At 36.4% G+C, this 25,979-nt stretch overlaps 1 protein-coding gene across 3 annotated transcripts in view; it reads left to right on the top strand.

Annotated features, from left to right (window-relative positions):
- Window positions 1-24,762, top strand: part of LOC134844103 (1-phosphatidylinositol 4,5-bisphosphate phosphodiesterase eta-1-like) — a 33,389-nt gene extending 8,627 nt beyond the window's left edge. Inside the window, exons 2-10 of one of the 3 annotated variants that reach the window (XM_063860586.1) lie at window positions 343-1,910; window positions 4,710-4,879; window positions 5,441-5,558; window positions 11,176-11,313; window positions 11,969-12,089; window positions 12,388-12,720; window positions 13,207-14,033; window positions 14,450-15,560; window positions 24,154-24,762. In XM_063860586.1, the coding sequence (XP_063716656.1) occupies window positions 1,103-1,910; window positions 4,710-4,879; window positions 5,441-5,558; window positions 11,176-11,313; window positions 11,969-12,089; window positions 12,388-12,720; window positions 13,207-14,033; window positions 14,450-15,560; window positions 24,154-24,664 (4,137 nt within the window). In that variant the 5' untranslated portion in view covers window positions 343-1,102 and the 3' untranslated portion in view covers window positions 24,665-24,762. Of the gene's footprint in view, window positions 1-149; window positions 1,911-4,709; window positions 4,880-5,440; window positions 5,559-11,175; window positions 11,314-11,968; window positions 12,090-12,387; window positions 12,721-13,206; window positions 14,034-14,449; window positions 15,561-24,153 lie in introns of those variants that run through there. The other 2 variants (XM_063860585.1, XM_063860587.1) reach the window with 2 other exon arrangements.
- Window positions 24,763-25,979: the final 1,217 nt, after the last annotated feature.

Below are 25,979 nucleotides of genomic sequence, written 5' to 3'. Positions count from 1 at the left end.
TAACATTCAGTTCCTTTTAAAAGTGGTCATATTTCGATTGAATTATAATCTGCAATTTTTTTTGAATGTTTTATATGCCAAAAACGTCTTTTTGTTGCATTGTTTTTTTTCCATAAAAACCAAATATAACGCTCTCTGAACGTCAAACACGGCAGCGTTTTCCATTCATAAGTGCTTGCATAAAATGAACAATAAATCACAAAATGCTCTTACACTTAAATATTAGACCTTTTCGATTTTTATTTCAACTGAAAATTTTGCACCTGTTTAAGATTTAAAATATTTTAATTGACTGACTGCGGTCAATCTATTTTTCGACTGTACCTTTTAAACCTTTGATAGTGTTTCAGATTTATTCATCATTTATCCAGCAAAACAGCCTTTATTACGCCATATTCAAGGCTCGGTCGATTAAAAATTGAGGATTGTTTTATTTGTTAAAAAACGTGACTTTTTGTACATCTTTTCAATATTGCTTCATAAAATTTTGATCAAAGTATTTTCAAGCCGGTTTCTATTCATTGTTCATCATTCACAAATACAGTTTTGAGCACAGCTCAAACCACAAAAACTACAAAACTGAGACAAACAGTAAAACTATCATTCAATAACTCGTGAATATCTCATATAACGATCTAATTTATCCGTTTTGCGTTTGTTTATGATGGTTAGTTTTGTTTTACCTTTTGCTAATCCGCTTGGTTATTGAAAAGTTGTTACAAATTGACTTAACTGAAATTTGCATTACGAGTCACGCTTAAACAGGCGGCCAGTCTTTTTAAGAAAAGTTTTCAAGTCTATCAAAGATCGCATGCTGTTATATTTTGCATAAATTTACATGCGTTAGACACATTAAGAAAGAAAAATAGACATTCAATGATTGGTTTTACTACACCCCCTATTGTTTTTAGTTGGAGTTTGAACTTAGTTCACTTTTTGAACATGTGATCAGATTACAAATCGATACGCTTGTGATTTTGGTCCACTAATATCAATTTTATCAAGATCTAAAATTATGCCGTAAATCTTCATCAATATTTCATCAGTCGATTAAACTCTCAAAAAATTCTCCGAATAAAAAATACAGCATTACGCAAAAATCATGGTGTTACTCGAACACGATTGTTACCAATTTATGACCAAAGGGTCAAATTTCCAAAAGGTCAAAAACAGTAGATCAAATGGCACGTCGTCAACTCCTCAGCATGGCCAAGATTTCACTTCCTTAATTCAGCTAAGCGGGAAAAAGTTCGCTCGAACTTTCAAACTAGACATTTCGCAGAATTTCATCAGCTGGTCCCCTAGCCGAAAAGGTACAAGATACGCTCAGTATGAAATCAGAAGATTCTCACGAATTCGCCGCGGACTCTTATCGATGGACAACTCCAACAATTTAAACTCATCAAGCTCATCTTCATCAGAAGGTTCGAGTTCAAATTACTATCTTCGTTTCGGCTTAACGATCATCTTTGCTAACGGGACGACTTGCGAGTTACTGGCTTCGAGCCCTGAAACCGTTAACTACTGGGTTACAGGGTTGCGATTTTTAATATACCGCAATCAGCAAACTACAAACTCCCATTTGCCTGTTGAAAAAGAAAGATTTATACGGACAGAGTTCAAAACGAAATCAGTCGGAGCCCAGAACCTTGATTTTCACAGTGCAATTGAATTGTTTCACGATTTGACGCCAATGGCCGACAGTTTAAATCTACCGGTTACGCTTGAACGTGTGTTCAAACACGGCAAATTGGTCTCGTGTAACGAATTTGTGGCTTTATACGACAACTTGACTGCGGTTCCTGAGATATTGGCGGTCATTTTCCAATATGGTGTCTCGGGTGATCTGGTGTTGACGATGAACGAACTGGCTTCGGTGTTGCCCAATGAAATTTCCGAGGTCGCATATGGTTAGTACATCGTTTTGTTTTATTGAATATGATAGGTCGGATCCATAGTTTTCCCCTATCATTTCTATAAGCTAAATAAACAATGATAGCCGGTTACTGAGCAAGTAGCTCAGAATGTTCCTACCATAGTCGTTAAAAACTACAAAGTTTTTTTTTCAAAGTAGTCTTTTTTCTGCGTGGTGTGATAAAAGAATCTGACGTAAAACTATAGTTTAGGCATATTCGACAGTCATAGTAATAAAAGCATTTTGATGATTATTTGTGGTACTTGATGATTATTTGTGGAAAACAAAAGAAAAAAAAACTCGCCCGAATTCGAAGTCCCTCCACATTTTTCAAATGGTCTGAACAAAAACTAATTTGTTGCGACAGTTATGTTTTGGGGATGCTCTAGAATAGCCATGCGTTTTTTAGGGGTGCTATCTAAATAAGGCGACAGGATATTAAGACGACAAAACATTTAGACGACAAATGAGGGTTAAAACATATAAATTGAACTGTTAAAGCTTACGCGAATTCTATATCTCAGAAATACAATAAGGGGAATAAAAATTGAGATGAAGCGAACAAAATTTGAGAAATAAAACGCGCTTTTCTGAAACTGGGCTATATTTGGTCAAAAATTGAAGAGAACAAAAGTTGTTCAGATTTCACCAGAGTTAATGAGGTGCAATTTTTTTTTGCAAAACTCGGAACCAAAATTTTACCCCAAAAATGGGTCAATTTTACTTTTTTAGTTGATCAAGAATTACGCTAGAACTACCGAGTTGTTTCATATGACAACTATTTTAAAAAGAGTCTTTGACACGGCTCAACAAAGTTCTAAAAAAAGTTCCTCGAAAGTTTGCACAAAACGTTTGAATTTGTCTTTATGCAAAGATTTCGAGTTTTATATCAGATTTTTGGCTATCAACCGAAAATGAATTCTCGTATACATGTTTTCGAAGATTTATTTTTCTTGATAAACTAAAAAAAGGTAAAATGACCCATTTTCGGGGTAACGTTTTTATTCCGGTTTTCGCAAAAAAATGCAGCGTTATTATGTTGGTGAATTTCTCAGCAAGTTATTCTCGTTTTTGTCTATTCATAATCCAATTAAAAAAAAATCGTTTAAAATTTCCAATTTTGTTCGTTTTGTCCGGGCAATCAGCACTGTATGTGAGTTTTGAACCAATGTTTTTTAAAAAAAAAGGTTCTACAATTTATTGTGACAATTTTATCAGACAAAAATTCCCTGACAGTTCTGAAGCCAGTCAAATTAGTATCAATTAGCTTCTCATGGACAAATAAGTAGTAATTGAATGATATTTATTCAGAACAAGTGTACCTGATTGCTGTGCAACTAGCATAGATTGACACTATTATACTAAGTGCACGGAGCGGTGCAGCAGAGCTTCGCATCACTTACGATGAAACCGAAGCAAAGAATTGTAAGCTAGCTTTTAGAAAGTGATTAGGAAAAAACTAAAAGAACTAAGTGGAAAGGAGAAATTATTTCAATGATTTTTTTTATAGAAAAGCGAAAAATACAACCACCAGCATTAAAAATGCTTTTAATATTTACCTACCGGCCGCTAAGCCAAGAATACGAGGGTAGACACCCATTGAGTTGAAAACAAAAATCGATGACAAATTGTTAGTGGCATTTTTATGACGGAGAGACCGAATGATGGAAAACAAATTTCAGCCTATCAGAATTGAGTTTTCAAAATTTTGAAAAAAATTGCCATACTTTCAAGTTAACTAGTTAAGTCCAAGCCATTATGGAATTGATTGATGTTGAATTTATGGAATTTATCGATGTGAAAAATAAGTAAATGAATTTTCAAAGATTGTCAGATTTGAGACGCGTTAAAAAAATTATTACGCCAAGAATACCTATCCAATAATACCTATTATAATAAAACATTGAACAACAAAACAGAAAATTTAGTCGATATATGCACTAGTTGCACAGCAAAACTTGAATTTACAGCCTAAAGTCATTTTCTACTATTTTGAATTCGATTGCGCAAAAAAATTACCTTTAGCGAATTGAAACGTCTGACAGTTTTGATTGGTTGAAATTTTTCTATCACTCGATCCCTTCATGAATTGCCGCCGAAATTTTGTCTCAAAATTTTTAAGCAATGAAGTTTTCGAACTTCAAAATTTCTACACGAAAATGTATCTGAATATATATATTTTAAAATAAACAATTTATACATTTCAAACTACACTTTTACCCTTCAAAATACTTGGACGATGAAATATAAGCCGAAACAATCGTTAATTAAAAAAACTTATTCAAAATTCCACTTGCAGATTCGTCAGAAAAGTTGAACGCGGGAAAATTGTCTAGTTCCCGTTTACAAAACATTTGCTCTCGCAAGTGTAGAAACAAATTTTTTTAATGACCTCTTTTCCAAATTGAAAAATGTTCTGAAAAAACTTCTCGACCGCGAGCAAAACTTCCGATTTTTTTTTTGGATTTGAGAAACAGAGATCTGGAATTTGATTATTAATTTTAAATTTGAGAACTGAAATTCGTACTTTTGAGACTTGAAATTCATTCCTAAATATTTCAATATGATAATATTGAATCATCTAAGATTATGATAAGATGTTAAATTCCCTATTTGCCCTTTAACAAAAAGCTCTTCAAGTCAATCTCGATTTGTCTCGGATTCACCTTCAACTAGTCTCGATCAGTTTTAACATATTGACGAGAGTTAAAATTTTTAATTTGATTTGGTGTAAAATTTGACCAAATAATTACAGTCCGAAATATTCAATTTTAATTATTCATAATTATTTCAGGCGTTGCCAGTGAGAGTGCCCTGTCTTCCTTCTGTCGAGGGGTTGTGTCGTCGTTCGAAGTTGTTCCAGAGTACCGGCAGAACTTACTCCTAGGAGTGGACGGACTGGCCTCCTTCTTTTTCAGTCGACACTGCTCTCTAGTCGACCCCAGACATCTCTCAGTGCACCAGGTGCGCATTTTCTCTTTTTTCAAAGTAAGATGCAAAAGTGACTAAAGCTGCTGGCGACAAAACTGTAAATTACAAGACACTTCAGATCGTTTTAATTAACTATTTATGTCAAGGTTTTCGAGAAAAACAGGAGTTTTCAAACAGGTTCAAAATTTTTGAAAGTTCTATTTTTTCTTGTTTTTTTTTAAATGTTTTCATTATACAAGCTTAATTGAAAACATCTTTCTGGACGCAAACAAACAGCTGTATTAAAACATTTAAAATATTTCTAATTCCAGTGAAAAATTAACTGCATCCCTGCTGAACAAACTTTCTGTTTTACTACTTGAAAAATTCGTTAAAATATCGTAATTCGCATTTTGATTTTTGCAGACTCCACAGTCCTGAAAAAATACAAGCTGGCAACACCTTTAGAAAGCCGGCGATATCCTTTGAGATTTTTTATTTGATCAATTTGATGACTAAATTTTTCGGAACAACTGCACAGACTTTAAAAAACAAACAGACTTACATTAACTATCCATGACTTCACTTCAGTAATTTTTTCTGTTGTGTATGTAGGACATGAGTCGGAGTGTGAGTTGTTACTACGTGAACAGTTCGCACAACACATTCCTCACAGGCAGCCAACTACTGGGGGAGAGCAGTGCAGACATGTACAGTCAACTTCTCCTAAGGGGTAAGAACTGAGATAATAAGTTATGGTTTGATATCAGTATTGACCCACTAAATATATCATCGGATTCATAAATTTAACGAAAGTTGTCGGTTGCTAGAGCAGGTACTATAGACTATTCTGATCACTGCGTTCATAAAAAGAATGGTAAAATTTGTATTCAAAACGAGGCCGTCTCTCATAAATCAAAAAAATTGCAACATTTCTATGTTGAAGTTTACGAAAAGTTCAGCTGTGAATAATTTTCTGATATCTTCAAAACAGCGTAAAAAAGTGAATTATCAGTTCAAATTAGCGATGTTAGAGCCCTGCTTGGAAGACAAATAATACTAGACTTCATGAGCGTATCTAGCTTGTCGTTTTATATATAGAGACTTCATGAGTTTATCTAGCTTGTCGTTTTATATACCTTTGATTTTTTTTGATGACGCGAAAGTGAATTATAAATCTACACCATCAAAAGTTGGCTTTAAAACTTTGAAAGGTACAACACTTTGGGAAACTTTGTATAATGGTTTTTTTCTAAAAACACCTCAGTATATAGATTTCACAACAAACTCGCTGACGAATCGCAAATAAGTGAAGCCCATAGCGATTGTTGAATCGGTGATAATGATGGTGGTTTTATTTGCTGATATTCGCGAGGCGACAATTCATCGCACGCGACAACTCGTAGCATTTTAAAAAAGCGACATTTCGCACCAAGCGACTATTCGTTGCGGGCGACAATTAATAGCAAGTTCTCAATGGCTAATTAGAGTATTCAATACAATAATGAAAATTGCGCGACGACTATAAAGGTGCCTTTTGAGGGATTAAAAATTAACGAGTGGCTAAAATCTACGCTTAGCAACAGCTTTGAACTGAATACCAAATTGAGATGAGTTAACAGGTGCAAAAAGAATAATTGGAAATTACTATCCCCTTAAAGTCTTTGCTTCTTTTTATTCGTTTTATTCAAATCTCATGTTTCATCCCACGATTGTTACCCTTTTAAATTCCAATATCCCCTGATTTTTGTCATCAGCAAGCGCGGCAAGCATCGATTTTTTCAGGATGGCGAATGATTCAAGCTGAACGCCATAAAAACGTCACAAAAAAATCCAGCTGGGGATATGTAAAAAGACCATGTAAAGCTGCTAATACCACGATTGAAGACGAAATCATCAAAATTACTGGAAAACAGAGAACATGATCACGGAAATATTGCATACAGGGAGGAATTTGATAAATATGTACAAATCTTAAACATGTATCATTGAAAAAAATATTTGAATCGTCTTAAGAAAATTGAAGTTCAAACGTTTGAAAAGCATGATTGATGGATTTGCGTTTTGATGGGGAAAACAAAATTTGCGTGGGAGAACAAAAATATAACCCCGTTGTTAGACTAATTTTTTGAAACCCAATGATTTTTTCTGGGGTAGGCTAAAAAGTTTTGGCGACCATTTGTCAAACCGTAACTTGGAGGTGAAAACTTGCTAATAGAAGAACGGTAGAGGTAAAACCTGCTTGATAGAGAGAAAGAGAGAAAAAGCAACTTTGAACTGCGGTATATGCCGGGAAAGGAGGAGAGTTAAATATTGATAGTTTTATGTACTTTCCCAAATACAAATCTATATCCAGAACTGTTCAAAGGCAACGAGCTACCAAATTTGCTGAAATATTTACTATCCATGCTGTTGTGAATGCGCAAACAGTACGCCTTGTCTGCTTCCTTCTGCAAACAAAAGAGACAATTAGTACATTTGGGCTTTCACAGCTAAAAGATATTAGTCTGAGTATTGAACGTTCCCAAACAGTGGTAGATTTTGTGAAGGCATTTGTTAATTCTTTTTAAAAACGGTTCAACGTCGTCACTCGCAAAGGTTGCTTTTATTTTGCACAGGCAAATTGGCGCAAAAACTGAGAGCTTGGTTTGGCCCGATTAAAAAAAACAAGATAAGGAAGTATGCACAATCCTTAAATTGTTTGTCGCTCTGGCTAGCATTCCAGAGCTTGATTTTGAAACCGGTGCCACTGCCTTATGCAGTGAACTTTGCCAGGAAGACAAATCCTTCCTATTGAACTATTTTTAGTTTTTCGAAAGAACGTGGGTCGGAACAATTCTTCGTGGGCGCAGTGGGCAGGAAAAATCCCATTAGTCTGTAAAATCAATACGAGAATGCTAGAAGTGGAAAAAAGGCCAACAACTTAGCTGAGGGCTGGCACAGGGCATTCCATATGTGAATAGGGTGTGCCAACCCCACATTTCATAAGTTTGTTCAATTCACGAGGAAAATAAGTTTGCCCTCATTAGCACCGGTGAAGGTGCTGCCAAGGTCATCAATCATGAAAAATCTCAATATTGATTAATGAGCAGCTAAAGCACTAAAAAACAAGAATTTTCCAAAACATGTTCAAGGGTTTTCGTTCAATTTGATTGCAATTTTCTAATTCAAACCTATCATCTTTTTTTTTATTCAATCAAAAGTTTTCGGCGCTACTATTTGTCGCCTGCAAAGATTAGTCGCTCGGCGCACTTTGTAGCCTCTTATAAATGCTGCCAGTTAATATCAACTCCGTGCCGATGTTATTATAATCTGTTTTGGTTAAACCTGAGTATTGGAACCGTTCTTGCTTTTTGTGAGATTGAAGAGTTATCGAAGCAGTCATGAGAATTTTAAATTATAAATTTTTCATTATACATTTTCGAAGTACTTTGAAGTTCAAACGTTTGAAAAGCATGATTGATGGAATTGAGTTTTGATGGGGAAAACGGAGTATGCGTGGGAAAACGGAGTATGCGTGGGAAAACAAAAATATAACCCCGTTGTTGAACTAATTTTTTGAAACGCAATACTTTTTTTTGGGGTAGGCTAGAAATTTTTTGTCGACCATTTATCAAACCTTAACTTGGAGGTGAAAACTTGCTAATAGAAGAACGGTAGAGGTAAAACTTGCTTTATAGAGAGAAAGAGAGAAAAAGCAACTTTGAACTGCGGTATATGCCGGGAAAGGAGGAGAGTTAAATATTGATAGTTTTATGTACTTTCCCAAATACAAATCTTTATCCAGAACTGTTCAAAGGCAACGAGCTACCAAATTTGATGAAATATTGACTATCCATGCTGCTGTGAATGCGCAAACAGTGCGCCTTGTCTACTTCTTTCTGCAAACAAAAGAAACAATCAGTACATTTGGGCCTCAGACAGCTGAAAGACATTAGTCCGAGTCTTGAACGTTCCCAAACAGTGGTAGATTTTGTGAAGGCATTATTTAATTCTTTTTAAAAACGGTTCAGCGTCGTTACTCGCAAAGGTTGCTTTTATTTTGCACAGGCAAATTGGCGCAAAAACTGAGAGCTTGGTTTGGCCCGATTAAATAAACAAGATAAGGAAGTATGCACAATCCTTAAATTGTTTGTCGCTCTGGCTGGCATTCCAGAGCTTGATTTTGAAACCGGTGCCACTGCCTTATGCAGTGAACTTTGCCAGGAAGACAAATCCTTCCTATTGAACTATTTTTAATTTTTCGAAAGAACGTGGGTCGGAACAATTCTTCGTGGGCGCAGTGGGCAGGAAAAATCCCATTAGTCTGTAAAATCAATACGAGAATGCTAGAAGTGGAAAAAACTTAGCTGAGGGCTGGCACAGGGCATTCCATATGTGAATAGGGTGTGCCAACCCCACATTTCGAAAATTTGTTCAATTCATGAGGAAAATAAGTTTGCCCTCATTAGCACCGGTGAAGGTGCTGCCAAGGTCATCCATCATGAAAAATCTCAATATTGATTAATGAGCTGCTAAAGCACTAAAAAACAAGAATTTTTCAAAACATGTGTAAGGTTTTTCGTTCAATTTGGTTGCAATTTTTTAATACAAATCTATCATCTTCTTTCTTTTGATTTACTCAATGGTTTTTGGCGCTACTAGTTGTCGCCAGCGAAGATTAGTCGCTCGGCTCAAATTGTCGCCTTTTATTAATGCTGCAAGGTAATATCAACGCCATACCGGTGATATTATTATCTGCTTTGGTTATACCTGAGTATTGGAACCGCTCTGGCTTTTTGTGACCTTGAAGAGTTATCGAAGCAGTCTTGAGAATTTTAAATTATAAATGTTCGTTATACATTTCATCGTATCGGTGTAACGAGTTTTCCACTCATTGTCTCCAGAAGAACCTTATCAAATTTTTCAGTTGGTGGCAAATGCTACATGAGTGAAAGAAACCTGTTCGACCTGAAGTATACGATCATAATACTCTTTTTCTTGCAGTTTTTATGTGATTGCAGACAATCTAACTTTCTGGTCTGTTACTTAGGGCAATCGGGTGCCTAAATCGGGTGCCGTTGTAGGTATAAGCTTGCATCATATCTCTGGTTCTCATGTTAAAGAATAAAGATCTTAAATAAATTTTAAAAAAGTGATTGCACTATTTAAGTTTTTTTTTCTTTCGCTTCAAATTTGCCTCTTTGACCTAAATCAATTATTGAACTTTTTGATCTGATGTCATATGATGTTATTCCTTTACGAGGCAACCTTCAACAAGCCTCTCGTTGGCTTTCTGGTTGTCCTATCTTGAGTTATTTTTGAAATTTTGCATATTGTGTTATGATAATTTGATTACTCATGATGAATATTTAAATAAATAAATAAATAAATATCAACAAATTTTTAGAAGAGTCTGCGATTTTACCAGAGTCTGCGACAAGCTAAATTTAAGGATTTAAGGCGTGCATTGTTTTTGACACTCGATCCACGCTCAAGATTTTCATTCCCAACCAGCGGAATGAGCGCGGGTGCTATTTGTACATCTTTACCCACGCTGCGCAGAAAATCAGCTTCAAAATCACTTACGACACTGTGACGCTTGATAACGAAACTTCCGAGACTGCAGGTTAACGAATGATCAGCATCATTCGTTTTTCCACTCTCGCTAGTAAAAACCATGCCTTTCATGCGCCAATTATAACGAGTCCAGATGCAGATAGTATCTCTGAATTCATCGTAGTCGAAATTTTGATCTATTGATTGTTTACATTTAAACCATACAAAATTTCCTATTGGGATGAGCAGGTTAGGTCTGCGCTTTATATAATTGTCTATTTCCGTATGAGATTGTTCTAGTCATTCCTCTGAAGCCTGTCGATTGTCAGCCGAAACTTGTTTCTCCTTTCCTCGTTTTATTCATCACGATCCGTTTTTGCAACGCTCTTTTTTTAATTTTCTTGTCAGTTTTTTAGAGTTTCAAAGAACATTTTGCTTTTTTGATTGTTTTTAGGAATGTTTAGGACATTTTTGACCAAAAAAAAATCTTTTTTATCGGCGCGCGCTCCCCTCAAATTTATATAGGGGAACGCCCTTGCACACCATGTAAAGAAAATTAGTGCGCAGGGAGCAATCCTAGAGACCATGTAAAAAATCTCGTCTAACTCTCCCGCCACAACCGTAAATTGGTATTTGAGTCTTTTCACTTGCCATTAAAATTTGATTTATCGTTATTTTCATATTCTTTTTGAATCCTTTTTTAAACGTTTAATTTGACGTTTGAAATCAATGATAATTATTTGCAATGATTCAATGAATTTCATATCGGAAGAAAACTCATTGTGTGTTCATTTTTTACTGTGTTTTGACAGGTGTGCGTTACGTGGAGATAGATGTGTGGGATGGGGAGGACGGACAGCCCTACTGCAACCATGGCTACACCCTCACCTCACGCATTCCATTCACACACGTCATCCAAGCTATCAACCAATCCGCTTTCCTCACTTCAGGTCAGTCTGTTCATTGCTTAATTGCATCGACCACGTTATGGGCAGGAACTTTCGATTTGGTGTGGTCGAACTTTAAAGGGCCGTACAACTTTCACGGCTTCGCCAGAACATACGGAAACTAAGTTTTCTTCCCACTGATACCGTTCAATGAGAGATAAATATCACAGTACTGAATCAAATGTAACAGCATATCAAATGGAACAATGCTGATTTTTGATATATCAGAGATACTCTTTACTTGAGAAACTGAATAAACACGGGTTTGAGTTCTATACTTTTGATCCCAAGTTCGCTAAACCTTGCCTCTACGCAGCCACGTTGTTTCCACGTGTGAAGAATATACCGCAGGTCTCAAAGTAGAGTATAGTTTTTCAAAGGGTATATTCAAAACTGCCAAGGTGTTTTCGGATATCACCCTGAACCATTGGTGATAAAATTCTAAATCAATTTGATCAATAAAAACGATCAAGTACTGCAAAATTGATGCACGTTTGAATCTATGAACAAGGATGACTCATAGTTGTCTAAGTTTGACCAATGTTACAGCTCTCCGTTTTTAAACGTTCTAAGTTCTGCATTACTGTAAAACTGCTGGAGCAGCACCGATTTTTGCTTTCCGACCTCAACCCGGTTAACATTGCCCAACTCTTTTTAGTCTATCCTGTAATCATTGGTCTGGAGAACCACTGCTCCCTGGCTCAACAAGCATCCCTGGTGCAGACGATGCTGTCTATCTTCAGAGAAAAGCTTTTCATTCCCAAGGAACACTCGCCCAGGTAAGCTAACCAATTGACCGTGTTTTGTTTATTGAATGGATCTTAAACTGAATAAGAAAGAAACCTTGGCGTTTTATAAACTGGAACTTTCAGTGTTGAGTTAAATGGATAATTGAGATAAACCCTTCATATTTGTGGAATCTTGTTAACTATTTTCCCATATTGCAAAAAGAGGATATCGTTAAAAGGTACAAAGCTCACATATATTTAGCCGTTAAATTAGTTCTTTATAGGGGTCGCAGTTTTTACCTCGTACTATTAGGGGGGACATAGTTAATAAGATCCATTTTTGTTTCAGCGGTGTCAGCGTCATGGACTTGCCTCTCAATTCACTCTGTTGCAAAATTCTGATCAAGAGTAAGAAACTTGGTCGAAGCGGAACAAGCGACACTTCCATTCCCCACAGCAAAAGCGACGGATCCCTCATGCTAAGGCGCACATCGACAGACGATGAAATGAATAAATTATGCGACTCGTCGATGTCGCCAACCTACGATGACAATTCGTGGGGTGAAGTTAGTGATGAAAACAGTGCTGATGAACTGAGTGACATTTACAAAGTTCAGCCGAGTTTGCGGAGGAATGACATGAATGAAATCGTGGAGGATTTGGGGTCATATGATCAAAGAAGGTACGAGCTTAACACTGTGTAGTTGTTTTTTCTTTAATGCCTTAATTATTATTTATTGTTTGTTGAAGTAAACTTTTTCAAAAAGTGTTCACCCTGAGAACTACTGGCCATTACTGAACAGTAATATGAAAAGATTTGTCCAAATCTTAACGAAGTGTCCATTATCCAAATGCGATCTTAAATTATGGAAATAAAATTATATAATTTTTTTAGAAAATAAATTTTTCAGTTCACGGCACAGTAGATTCCATTGTTTTGCATCTTTTTTTTGTGAATTCATTACGAAATCAAACTGCGTTTTTTTTAAATTGTGAGCGGTTTCAGGCTAATTTTTTTTGATATTTTGCTGCTTTGGATTTCGCGAACAAATAAGAAAATCGCTCCAAAAGCAGCCAGATTAGTGGAATCCGCAACAAAATTTGCGGAATCGAGAACACTTTGTGGAATTCACAAACAAATAATAATTTTAAACAAATTATATTTCAGAAAGCAGCACCTTCTGCAAGGAAAGACACCCACCATCGCGCTATCTGCAAAATTCTCCAAATGCGTCGCCTTGAGGTCGAACTCAATTTCCAAACACACTCTTCGCAAACTAACTGCAAGCATGGAAAATTCAATTAGCAAATCGCACTGCTCAATTTACAATCTACCCGAGAACCAAGCTGTGCATTTGGTGCGTGAACAGTACTTACAGTTACTTTCGTTCACGCAAAGTAACCTCGTTTCCGTCTCGCCCTCACCCACTCGTGTTGACTCAAGCAATCCGGAACTGCTGCAGTTCTGGAATGGCGGCGTGCAAATAGTAGCGTTGAACCAGCAAACTGAAGATCGCGTGAACAAAATGAACAGAAGTATGTTTGACGCTAACGGTTCCTGTGGCTATTTTCTAAAACCGAAACTCCTGCAATCTGACGTTTTAAACGAGTCACAAGAATTCAATTGCACCAAAACAGTGTCTATATCATTTCTGTATATTTCCATTGTGGACCAAATCGCAAATTATGACGTAATGAATCAATCTATGACTTCATCAAGTCACTCGCTGTCCAATTGTTCCTCGTCAAGTCATTCTACGGCGACTTACCAACACGAATTCTCTCTTCGAATTGAGATTCAAGGTCACCCCATCGATACTTGTTCATACTGCTTCTCGTGTGGGAGTAAAGATGAATTGAAAGAGGGCCTAAAAGGGGTCAAACTCGAGTACCCTGATCTGGCGTTTCTCGGGTTTTCGGTGGCCGACGAGACTTCAATTCTGAACAGGAAAACTTTATCGGACTGTTATGTTCCGGTCTCTTCCCTCGCCCAAGGTTAGATTTCGATGTTTTTTCTACCCAAAACTCAAAATTAACAAGAAGTTAAGAAGTTTTATAGTCGGCTTGTTATAAGTTCTTGTTTTCACGCCAAATCAGATACCTTAAGCAATATCTTGGGGGTCGCCCAATTTGTTATATTATTGTCTTTTCGTTGGTGATTGGATCTGCATTTTCATGATGTGAAACAAGTAGCGCCAGTTAAAATGGTTTTCTATTTTTCGCTTTTGACTTACAATAAAACTCCATAATATGCAATTAATAATACCTAAATATTGAGTTTTATTTAATGTTTTTATTAAGTTTTTGCTATTTTTATTTTTTAACGGTTTTTTTCTTTTCGGTGTTATTTTTGACCTCATTCAGTCTTTCATGTGTTTATGCAATTTGAACAGACGTAACTTTTATTTCAGGTTTCCGATCAATAAATTTGTCCGGAAAAACACCCGTGTCTATTCTATGCAGGGTTTCTATCGAAGAACATGTTCAGGCCAGCAAGACTAACCAATTCTCGCTAGGCATTCTCAAGCGAGCCTCCTTCATCAAAAGATCTCTGAGGGGATCTTTCCGGAAGTCTAACTCGACCCCACATCATTACGACATCCCTCCCACACTTTACGAGAAAGCCGATCGAAACTTGGAAGCAGTAAGTGATCGAGACAGCGGGTTCCTTAGCAACTCGTCAATGAACTCGCCTTCTCGTGTCGACCGAACCGAGTCGCCAGAAACACAAAACTTCCCTCAAATGAAACCACAGGGTAAAATATCTACTGAATCTTTTTTCAGAAACAGTTCGACTAATCAGAAACAATATTTAAACGTGGATCCTTCCTCAACCGGGAGTCAACCAAGGTCAAGTTTTGCCCTATCTGAACACGATAAATTAAATATAATGCTCGAGGAAGCTGCGAAAGCCGAAGTTTTGCTCTCTGCCGAGCATCGAAAAGCGAAAAGTCTTTCGGTGTCCGATGACATGTTATCTTTGGAATCTGAAAATCAGAGTAACAAGCCAGCTCTGCCTCCGAAGCGATACCAGTCGTTCCGAGAAAAACGCACGGTTAGCGAATCGGATCAAGGAATGAGAGCCAATTTCGGCCATGGTGACAGTCGAATTAGCGAGAAAAACAATCGGCCGACTTCTATTCAATTTGATAGAGTTGCGAAAGTTAACGGTTCAGCAGGCTCACCTCAAACTTCATACAGAAGACCTCAAAATTTTCTTTATTCGGTGGCAAGTCCGACAAATGAGCAGTTGTATAGAGTAATAGAAGAGTCAAACGTCGAAACGGACGAAAGTTTAAACCAGTCCTCAAAATCTACAGAATCAAATGGAGGGACCCCTGAAAAAACGCCGTTCATGCGCTTTTCAACTGGATTGTCTTTGGACAAACTGGAGGGAAACGGTAGAAGGGCCACTGGCAGGGATATAGTGAGAGAAAGGTGGCACGGTTCTAGGTCTATGACGACAGGATCTCTCAACAGCGGTCAATATAATCAGAGAAGTTCAGGGAAACAGAAGTCAAAGTAAGAGTAAAAAATATGTTTCAAACAAGATGTTTCATAAAAATCTGAATGTTTTGAGCGGTGGTGAAGTGGTTGCGTCTCCGCCTATCAATCGAATCGAAAGGTCGGATGTTCGAGGCCCACCATGATCCGTGCACGTTGCTTGAGGGTGAGGCAACATTACCCAGCCCAGAAAAATAATTTATAAAATTGCACGTAGTTTTTAAGCAAGGGCACAAGAGCGGTTCGCCGTGATGAACTGTACAGCTCGCATGTTCGTCCTTTCCCTCGTGGGTAATTGGTCTTAATGGTTTGAGGAATTTTGGTTTTTTAGGAGTTTCATTAAATCACGAAAAAATCTCAATCATCATTAAGATTAATTGTACTCGATTGTTCTGCAACTTGCTCTACAAATATAGCATTTACTGCGGATTTTTTTAAAAAATAGATTCACCGAAATTTGTCAAATTTTCGAATTGTTTCCCTGTTGTTTTGAAAAATGATAAAAAATAAAATGGGAAAATTAAAAAAAAAACAAGATTTAAAAAAATCCCTCCCCACGTGCCATGTGAAATGATGCGTTAAGTTTGCCTCAGTTTAATTTTAAACAATTTCTGCACCATAATAAAACCGCTCACGCGTTAGGAAGTATCCCAAATTGGCTATATTGATAACTTTCAAACATCCGTTAATTCAAAAATTGTTCACAAACAATTTGAAACAATAATGGCTAGTTAAAATTTGAAGTTGATCTGAAAGAAAAAGCCACACCAAGCAAAAATATTTTGCCACTTTTTTCGAAAAAAGGAACAATAATGAGTAAATTCAGGTAAGTTGAATCTGATATTAGCCAATTAGCTCGATTTTTGTTTATTATGATTTTGTTTATTCTCTTAACTAGTCCAAAAATTAACAGATCGTTTTTTACAACACCCAGTCAACTCAATTTTTGAAATATGTTTGTTGAATTCAAATCACGGTTGAAAAAAAAAATTATAGTGAGCGCTGAATGAGCCAAATTATTTTTTTTTACAAGAAACGGGAAGCAGAAAAGTAAATCGAATCAGGATTTTTCATTTCAAGCGCCAATGAGCGTAGAGGTTTAGGGTCTAAAATAGTCCAAAAATTGTCAGATCAGTTTTTTGAGACCAAATTTAGACCCAGTTAACTCAATTTTTGAAAGATATTTGTTCAATTCAAAGCACGGTTGTGTTGCGAATCATACCATTCGTCTTATTACATTTAATTAGTCTTAAAGTATTTTAGCTGGTTAATTTAGATTTGACCTTGTTATCTTCATTCTCTCCGTCGGAGAGAATGATCGCTCACTTTTTAATGTTTTAATTTAGAGATTAATTCACTTTTTAAACATATCTTATTTGTAACTAAGTAGAATTATCCGTAACAAAGAAACATTTTATCATGGCGCAGTCAAACAGCAACGAATCAAACGTGAGAGGTATACCTTCATTTTGGCAAAACCACACAGTGGACCCACGAATTCCTTGGGAGGAGTGAAGCGATTTATTCCAACTAGCAATAATCGCAAAGGAGAATATTGATATCGAAAATCTCTTGAATCCATCGGAACGATATCACCCACTTCCCCAACATTGGAAAATCCGCCGGAAAACAAATCCGACGCTCAAAAAACATCTCGCATTGAGAGGAATATTCGAGAACAGAAGAGGTTCGATGACAAAGAAATGGCCTCAATAAAGTCAGAAACTAAGAAATTCAACGGCATGAGACTTGAAGAGGCGGACAAAAAACTCAGATCCATACTTTATCTAGCCCTCGGAAACGAAGGAAAGAAAATATTCGGCCAAAAGTTCACGAGAGTTAAAGTTCTACAAAATTCTTTCAAAGAATTTTGGGAAAATTTGTCCATAGCTTTTGTGAGAAAGACAAACATAACCTTCAAAAGACACAAGCTATTAAACAGAAAACAGAGGGACAGAGAATCATTAGAACAATTCTGGGGGGCTTTTGCAGAAATGGCAAAAAGATGTGACATTCCCACAGAAGATGAGTGGATTCGAGATATTTTTATCAATAACATGAAGAACTCGGACATCCAACGGAAACTTCTCACGGAAACCTTACCTCCACTAGAAGCCTTAAATGTAGCCCTGGTTGACGAAAAAGGAATAACAAACCACATCAAAATGACGAGTACTTTTAAATCCAACGGATACTCTTCCAACAAATCTTTTAATCATTTTAATGTAAAAAGAGAACCCACCCTAAACATCGAAAGAACTAACACATGTATGAAATGCGGCGGAAATTTTACCAAAGGACACCTGGCGGTTTGCCCCGCTAAAGATACGACTTGTACGACTTGTAAATATCACGGACGTTTTACTAGACTCTGTAAATCACGCCGTAAAAATGTAAATATTGTGGATAGTCAAATTGTAAATAATACATATTGTAATTATCCTTCGAAACAACCAGATGTAAATATCGACCGCGCTAATAGAGAATGCTGCGGATGATTACTCTTCAGTATTAAACGTAACAACTATCTACGACGATCAAGGAAAGGAATTGAAGAAACTATTAAATATTGGCCTAGGAAATGAAAACCAAGTAATTCTCAATATACAGGTGGATTCAGCTAACCCTGTAAGCTTCTTTAAACAGAATGTATTACACGAGTTGAAGTTACGAGACCCTTATGTGAAAGTATATCCAGTGGATAAAGCGACTAAAGAACTTTATTGCGGATTCACGAACAATGCAATAAATATCACTGGAAAGGTAATCGTTCCAATTTTCTCAAATGGATGGTCTCACAAGGAATGCCACTTCTTCCTAACACAAGGCCACGAAATAAACATCTTGGGAAACGACAATATACCAAAAGTCGGAATCGAAGTTTCACAAAAACAATACACAACACTCACCAACAAGAGAACTTGTAAGTCCATCAATTCAGTTACCTCACTTGACATAGATAATGAAATAGACATGATTTCAAAAACTTTCAAACAATTATTCCTTCGGATTGGAAAAATAAAAAACCAAACAAAAATAACACACTTTCACGAACCACTAAAGCCAATTCAGCTAAAAGGCAGGAGGGTCCCTTTACACTTACTGGATTCAGTAAAATCAGAATTGTACCGACTCAAATCCGAAGGATATATCAAGAAATTAGAAAACTGCGATGAGGACAGATTTATTATTCCGATAGTTATCACTTGTAAAAAAGACAAATCGATAAAGTTAGCCCAGATTCAAAATTTATCAACAAACAAATTTACAAGAACAAATACCAGATGCCCAATATACACGAATTAGTGGATAATGTAGCGGCTCAAATTTCAAACAATTCCGCCGGAGAAGTATGGTTCACCAATCTAGACCTAAAAAATGCATATAGTCAACTTTCGCTAGGCAATTTTACTAGCAGCCAATGCAATTTTAGCCTAGTTGGCGGAGATATAACAGGCACTTATCAATTTTTAACCGGTTTTTACGGACTCGGCGATATGCCAAACGAGTTTCAAAGAGTCATGGAATCAACTCTGGGAAATATTCCTTTACAAATTGTTACCTTGACGACATATTAGTCGCTTCCAAAGGAAGTTTTAAGGACCACAAGAAAATTGTCTATAAAATTTTATCAACGCTAAATAGTTACAATTTCGGAGTTAAATGGTCGAAATGCAAATTTTTCCAAAAAGAAATCGAATGGCTCGGCTTTAAAATATCGAAATCCGGAATCGCCCCACTATTCGATAAAACCAAAGCAATTAAAGATATCCCAATTCCAAAAAATCTTAAGGAATTAAGATCATTCTTCGGGTCAACTAATCAGTACATTAAATTTGTACCAAATTTAGCATCCCTCGGAAGCCCGCTAAGACCTCTTTTAAACAAGAAGTCGATTTTCCTTTGGAATGAAGATCACACAAAAGAATTCGATAAAATTAAATCAGAAATAGTCAATCTTACAGAAAACACCCTTTTCGACGTCAAAAGGCCCACGAGAGTAAAAACTGATGCTTCACATAACGGGTTAGGTGCATCCCTTGAACAACTTCATGAGAACGTTTGGAAAACAGTGTCATTCGCTTCAAGATTTTTAAATCCTCATGAATCCAAATATTCAACAAACGAATTAGAGCTATTAGGAGTTGTATGGGCGGTGGAACATTACAAAAACTATCTCTACGGCTCTGAATTCGAAATTATTACCAATCACAAAGCCCTCCTTTCCGCTTTGTCATCTAATTACGGAAACAAAACGTATCATAGCCGATTGACAAGATGGGTAGATCGCCTTTTACCATTTAATTTTACTATAAAGCATTTAGCGGGAAAAGATATGGGTTTTACCGACTTAATTTCAAGAACTCCTTCGGGTAAAGCAATTCCCCCATCACATTATGACGAAGAATTCGTAGTTGCAACTACCAAAAAAATATATAACGCACTCAATCCTTTGGATAACGAAAATTCATTACGTAATTCAATTAGTTCAATATCGGAAAATTCCCATTACACGAAATTACGAAACCACGTAATAATTACAGCGTTGAATTTCGTCAATTCTTCCATTTCAATCTGCAATCAAAAACACTATAGAACAGAATTTTGTAACTCTAAATGATTCCCTCGAATTTCTCAAGCACAGACTCTACTAAAATCTTTCTATCAAATTCAGCCTTTATTTATTTTTTAATTCTTAATAGTAGCTTAATTAGTAATCCTTCGGATCTTAAACTTACAAATAGTGTAAATATGTCAAATAACCAAACTGTAGTAAATCCTCCCACTTCCGGGATACAGGTCTCAATCGATTTCCAAATTTTCTCAGAGCACAAAAAGTTAGTAGCTAAATTTCGCAAAAATCTCAAATTACCTGAAAGACCTTGGGATTTAAATACATTATTCAATGCAAAGTTGGTCGCATTACTAACGGAAGATGATGAGATGCTAAACCCAATTGTGAAGGCTTTACAGAAAAAAGTAAAAAACATCAACGCAAATTCCCGTTACTTGCACCAATTTTCGAAAGACCTTCATGAATCCGACGGACTATTATATATGGATGGAAAATTGGTTATTCCTTTTACACTTACAAACGCCGTTTTAAAAACCTTACACGAATCCCACCCAATTCGGTTTGAAATACCTGGCACAATATATTTGGTGGCCTCATATAAACCGACAAATTTACTTCCACGGGATTAACTGCACACAATGCACCCAAACTGGTAAGAATATAAAAAGCATCATGCCTACCACATAAATTAGCGAACTTCCCGCTTTATTTGAACCTAATGAGGAATTAAACCTCGATTTTGCCGGCCCATTAGATAACACCTGGGGAAACAATAAATACATCTTATTATGTAAAGATCGTTTTTCGAAATTTCCTTCAGCTAAAATTACATCTTCAACGTCATCAAACACGGCAATCGAATTCCTTCAAGATTATTTTTATCTCCATGGGATTTCTAACTCTATTCGTGTTGACCACGCATCCTGTTTTACTAGTCAGGATTTTAAATTATTTTGTAATTCTTTTAATATCAAATTAATATTTTGTACAGTTGGGGACCATCGTTCTAATGGTCTTGTAGAAAAACTTGTTCATACTGTAAAAATCAAATTATTAGCAATGTCTTTAGAACAACAAAAACCTACATTACAAACTGCCATCTCGAAAATCATTTGGAATTTACGATCTTCCTTTCAATTAAAAATAAAATGTTCACCGTTTGAAATACACTTTAATAGAAAACCGAACACGATCTGGAAGCAATTGGCATCTAGTAAATTATCCGGTGGATTTTTAGACAAAGGGAAGTCGATCTTAAGCAGAGAAAGGGCCCTTGACTGGAACGCTGACGATCGGATAGAGGACGGATACAAAGACTCTCTTGTACCGAAAAAGAACCAGTCACCATTGGGGAAAGGCTACGATTCGGACCATCTTACAACTCCAAAACCTTCATCTTCCCGAGTGTCCTTAAACAGCCCGCTTAAAGGTAATTTACTACGTAAAACCAACGGAAGTATAAACGGAAATCCCTTCTATAAACAACTGGGTCAGAAAATAATAAACTCAACAAATTCCACGGTTGAACTATCCGACGGAAAAATAATTAGAAAATCGGACATCGCCATCCCAAAGTCTAAATCTTCTACAATCCGTTCATTCAAAGGAAATATCTCTTTTCCCTCCTTTTCTAACAATGATTTACAAGTAGGTCCAAGAAAGACCAACAAATCGAAGCCACAACAGACGCGGAAACCAGGCCCTAAGACAGGACGACATACAAAGTCTCTTACCCCGGTCACCACTAGATCTAGAGGAATAAAACAACCTATCAAACTCAACAAATCGAAACGAAACCGAAATAAAGCCTCGAATTTGAACACAGGATATTTAGCAGGTGATGAATCCATGTTCATTCCGTCGGACACGTCGGACATAAGTGATTGGGAATGGATTGCGGGAGGTTTTCCATGCAGAGAAATGATAAGAAAACGCTTCTTTTCGGATAACCACATTTTTAATGAAGAACCTACCCCATCATTAGATCCTCAAACATATCAAACTAATATAAAATCTGAGATTTTAGACGAACAACTCCAATCTACGGATACAGCGGAATGCCCAATTAGTATAAAACCAGCACCTCAAACTACCTCACACCCACCTGGCGAACCTTATACTGCTACGACAACGGAGGGCCCAAACACTCCTTTGGATTTAACAAAAAAACTGGAGGGAGAAAATCTGGTCGAATTTCCAGTCTTTGAGATAGAAGACTCCTCCGACGAAATTACGATTACTGAGGAAAGGCATCCAAAGGAAAACACTATCACTGGTAATGATTTTAAATTAAGAGGTTCGTGTCGAAATGTTCGACCCCCACAATTCTATGGTAAACGATTTTACATAGATTTTGTAGACGAGATCGAAAACCAACCAGGCTCCACAAATAATCCAATATCTCTGGACGAGGGCGACAGTTCGGGCTCCTTCACACAAACCATCAGAGAAAATCCCTCGGATAACCAGGCACACATTTACGACATCCAACCGGAGGACCGTGCACCGGGCCCAGCGTGCTCCCCATCTTCTGATCAAATCTCCATTGCCTCCACTGACGAGTCCCTGAGAGATGCGGTGAATAGTTTCGACAACTACATAGACTTAGACAGCGAAATTTTTAACGCCGAGCTAGAAAAATTCATGGAAGGGGACAGTTAAACAAAATCAAAAACTTGAAAAATTGCATTTAGACATTGATAGTCTTACTAGTGTTTCGTTTCAGTGCAGTTAGAGTTTACTTATTTTGTAACCATGGATTATAATCCGCCGGAATTAGGAATTATATCATTCTTTCTAATTCAGTCATTCCTTCGGAGCACTAAAATTCATTTGTTATATCGTGCAGTATTTAATTTTCAATCCTTGTTAGACTTCTCGAGAGGAAGAAAAAGGGTTAGATATCATGTTATGTATTATGGCGCTTAGTACTTTAATTTTTTTCCCACTAAGGGGAATGTTGCGAATCATACCATTCGTCTTATTTCATTTAATTAGTCTTCAAGTATTTTTAATTGGTTAATTTAGATTTGACCTTGTTATCTTCATTCTCTCCGACGGAGAGAATGATCGCTCACTTTTTAATGTTTTAATTTAGAGATTAATTCACTTTTTAAACATATCTTATTTGTAACTAAGTAGAATTATCCGTAACAAAGAAACATTTTATCAGGTTGAAAGGAACTGTTTAGTGTATTCTGAATGAACCAAATTATTCTTGCAAGAAACGGGCAGCCAAAAAAAATCTCAAATCAGGATGTTGGATTTTTATGTTCAGTGAACGTTTTGTTTTAGGTCCTAAATTAGTCCAAAGATTATCAAATCAATTTTTGAGACCAATTTTAGACCACTCAAATCATTTTTGAAATATCAAAGTTGAAAGGAACTTTTATAGTGCGAGTAAAGAATAAGCCAATTTTTATACAAGATTGGGCAGCAAAAAATAAATTGACTCAGGATTTTTTGTTCTTAGTGTCAATGAAGGTAGTGAAGACACATATAAGTAGTGTTGATTTCTTTTTTTTTCAAAAACAGCTTTACAATTAGTTCATGCTCGAGTTTGATTGTTCGCGGTTCGAGTTTTGATAACCTTTTTTTATTTACTTTGAAATCATTTGCTAAAAAGAAGGAAAAATATGCTCTTCAATTGAGAAAAAGGAAATGGCTCGAAAAAACGACAATGAGTTTTAGTTTCGAAAGTGGATTTAAAGTTTTAGAACTCGCAGCGGATTAAAAATTTACCTTTATATCCAATTCAAATTGGGCTAGTTTTAATGAAAAGTTTCCAAAATAAAGTATTCTTGATATTCAGAGAGCTTTAACTTAGCAGAAATGCTTTAAAGTAATCATCCATCCCTTTTTTTAGTTTGATTGAGCTCATTGGCACTCAGGTTGTGGCTCGTTTCGTGTGAAATGAGCAAACACTTTTCAATTTTTTTGCTTTTTTTTCTGAATATTTTGTTCTGTTTGCAATGTAACCGAGTAATTTTTGCATTGTTAGATCTAAAATATTTTCAATCTAATGGTCTGTTTTAGGTACATGAACTCAGCTGCTATTCAAAAAGCGGGATCGGCTAGCAACAGTGCGGCAATGAACCTCGAAGCAGCTTTCAACCTCCAAAAACGTCCCCCAATCCCGCCCAAAAACTTCCTTTATAAAGTCGAGTCAGCACAAAACCGAAACGTTCACCCGAGAAGTCTCCATCAAGGTTTGGACCCCCACAAAAGCTACTCGTTTATAGACAGCTTTTGCGCGCCGAACGACCAATCTGACGACGAAGAAAACCAGATTGTTGACCTGACCACGAATTCTGACTATCTCAACCATTCTTCAAAATCGGATCAGAGTTTTCTGAGTCCTGGAAATCGGAGCGATACTACACGTTCAGGTAGCTGCGGTGATTATTCTCCTGACTTTTCTGCGCGTGAAGGAGTTTTGAACCTGCATGAAATGTCAATTTCACTTCCTGTACCTGTTGAGTCGGTCAACACGAGAAATGCCGTCAAGAAAACTCTCGAAACTCACAACCAGCAAAATTTGCCTTAATTGAACGAAATAAATTGATTACTTTCATTTATTGATAACAGATAATTGCAATTTTTATTGATCACTGCGAATCATTAACTGAGAAACATGTTTTGTAAAACTCCATTTCATTGAATTTTTGTTTCACTAAAACTTTTGTCGCAACTGATTTTGGATTAACAGTCTATTTGCTCATATACTACAGTTATGTGTAATGTTGCAAAAAGTCTTTTTGAAAATCGGTTTGGAGCTCTTGAAGAAACTACCGCCTGTACAACACATAATCTTTGTTGTCAGGGTTATCAGTGGTGACATACCGAACAGAGATCTTAAGGGGGGGGGGGGTTGAAGGGTAATCGCCATGGGATGCTTAAGATTCTTCAAGGGGGGCTCTAGTCAGTCCCATTAAAAAATCAATCGCGTTAGTACCAAAAAATTTCAATTGGCCAAAAACTTCAATACCGACAGTTTTAGGTTCTTGATTAAAGGTCGCCGTTGCGCTCGCTATGCACGCGTCACCGCTTCACTGCGATAATTGGCTTCATTGTTTGTAAAGAGTCCTACCCTCTATAGGCAAGCTCGCAGCGAATTGGCGCGACTGCGGCGGTCACTATTCTGCTGTTCATTTTTCTGCTGTTTGAATATTATAAAACTAATTTAATGATTCGTCCTATCACGATTAGGCCAATCAGAAATCGATTTCAATAATGTTGATACAAAAAGAACCAATTTTTGGTACAAATGATACTTGGACAAATGGGACTTCACCGTCTAGGCAGTGTAACAATAATGCTACAACTTTTGAATAATGAACACAAAAAATGAACTTAATGGGAAATATTAAGAGACAAGATATTATGAACAAGAATAACCGGTTATTGTGTAAGTAGCACAGAACATTCTAACCATAGTCTTAGATAGAGATGCAAAAACACAAAACTTTTTCAAACTAGCTTCCTTTTTTGTGTGGTGTGATAAAAAAGATCTGAACGATAAAACAGTACTGAAACTTACTCGACAGTCATAATAAAATAGGCCAATTAGAAAACAGTTTCTCTAGAAAAATGACTAGAAAAAAAATTGCAGAAAACATTTCAAAATTTTCAGTATTTTTATAAATTTTGAAGCTTTTGTTATGTCCAAATGCCAATATATATATATTTACTCCAAAAAGTAATGTTAATTGAGAAATGCATTTGTTTGGCTTATATTAATCATAGACAAGCTATTGAAAGCCTAGACGTTCACTTAACTAGCTCAAAATTAAAACCTAAATGAAAAAATCCAAATCGGTTTTTCTCAACAAGGAAATTTTTTTTTGGAAATTTTCCAATGT

Source organism: Symsagittifera roscoffensis, chromosome 4 (genome assembly GCF_963678635.1).
Source record: "Symsagittifera roscoffensis chromosome 4, txSymRosc1.1, whole genome shotgun sequence".
Lineage (NCBI taxonomy): Eukaryota > Metazoa > Xenacoelomorpha > Acoela > Convolutidae > Symsagittifera > Symsagittifera roscoffensis.
Note: the sequence above shows the minus strand (reverse complement) of the source record. Positions and strands in the feature narration are given on the sequence as shown.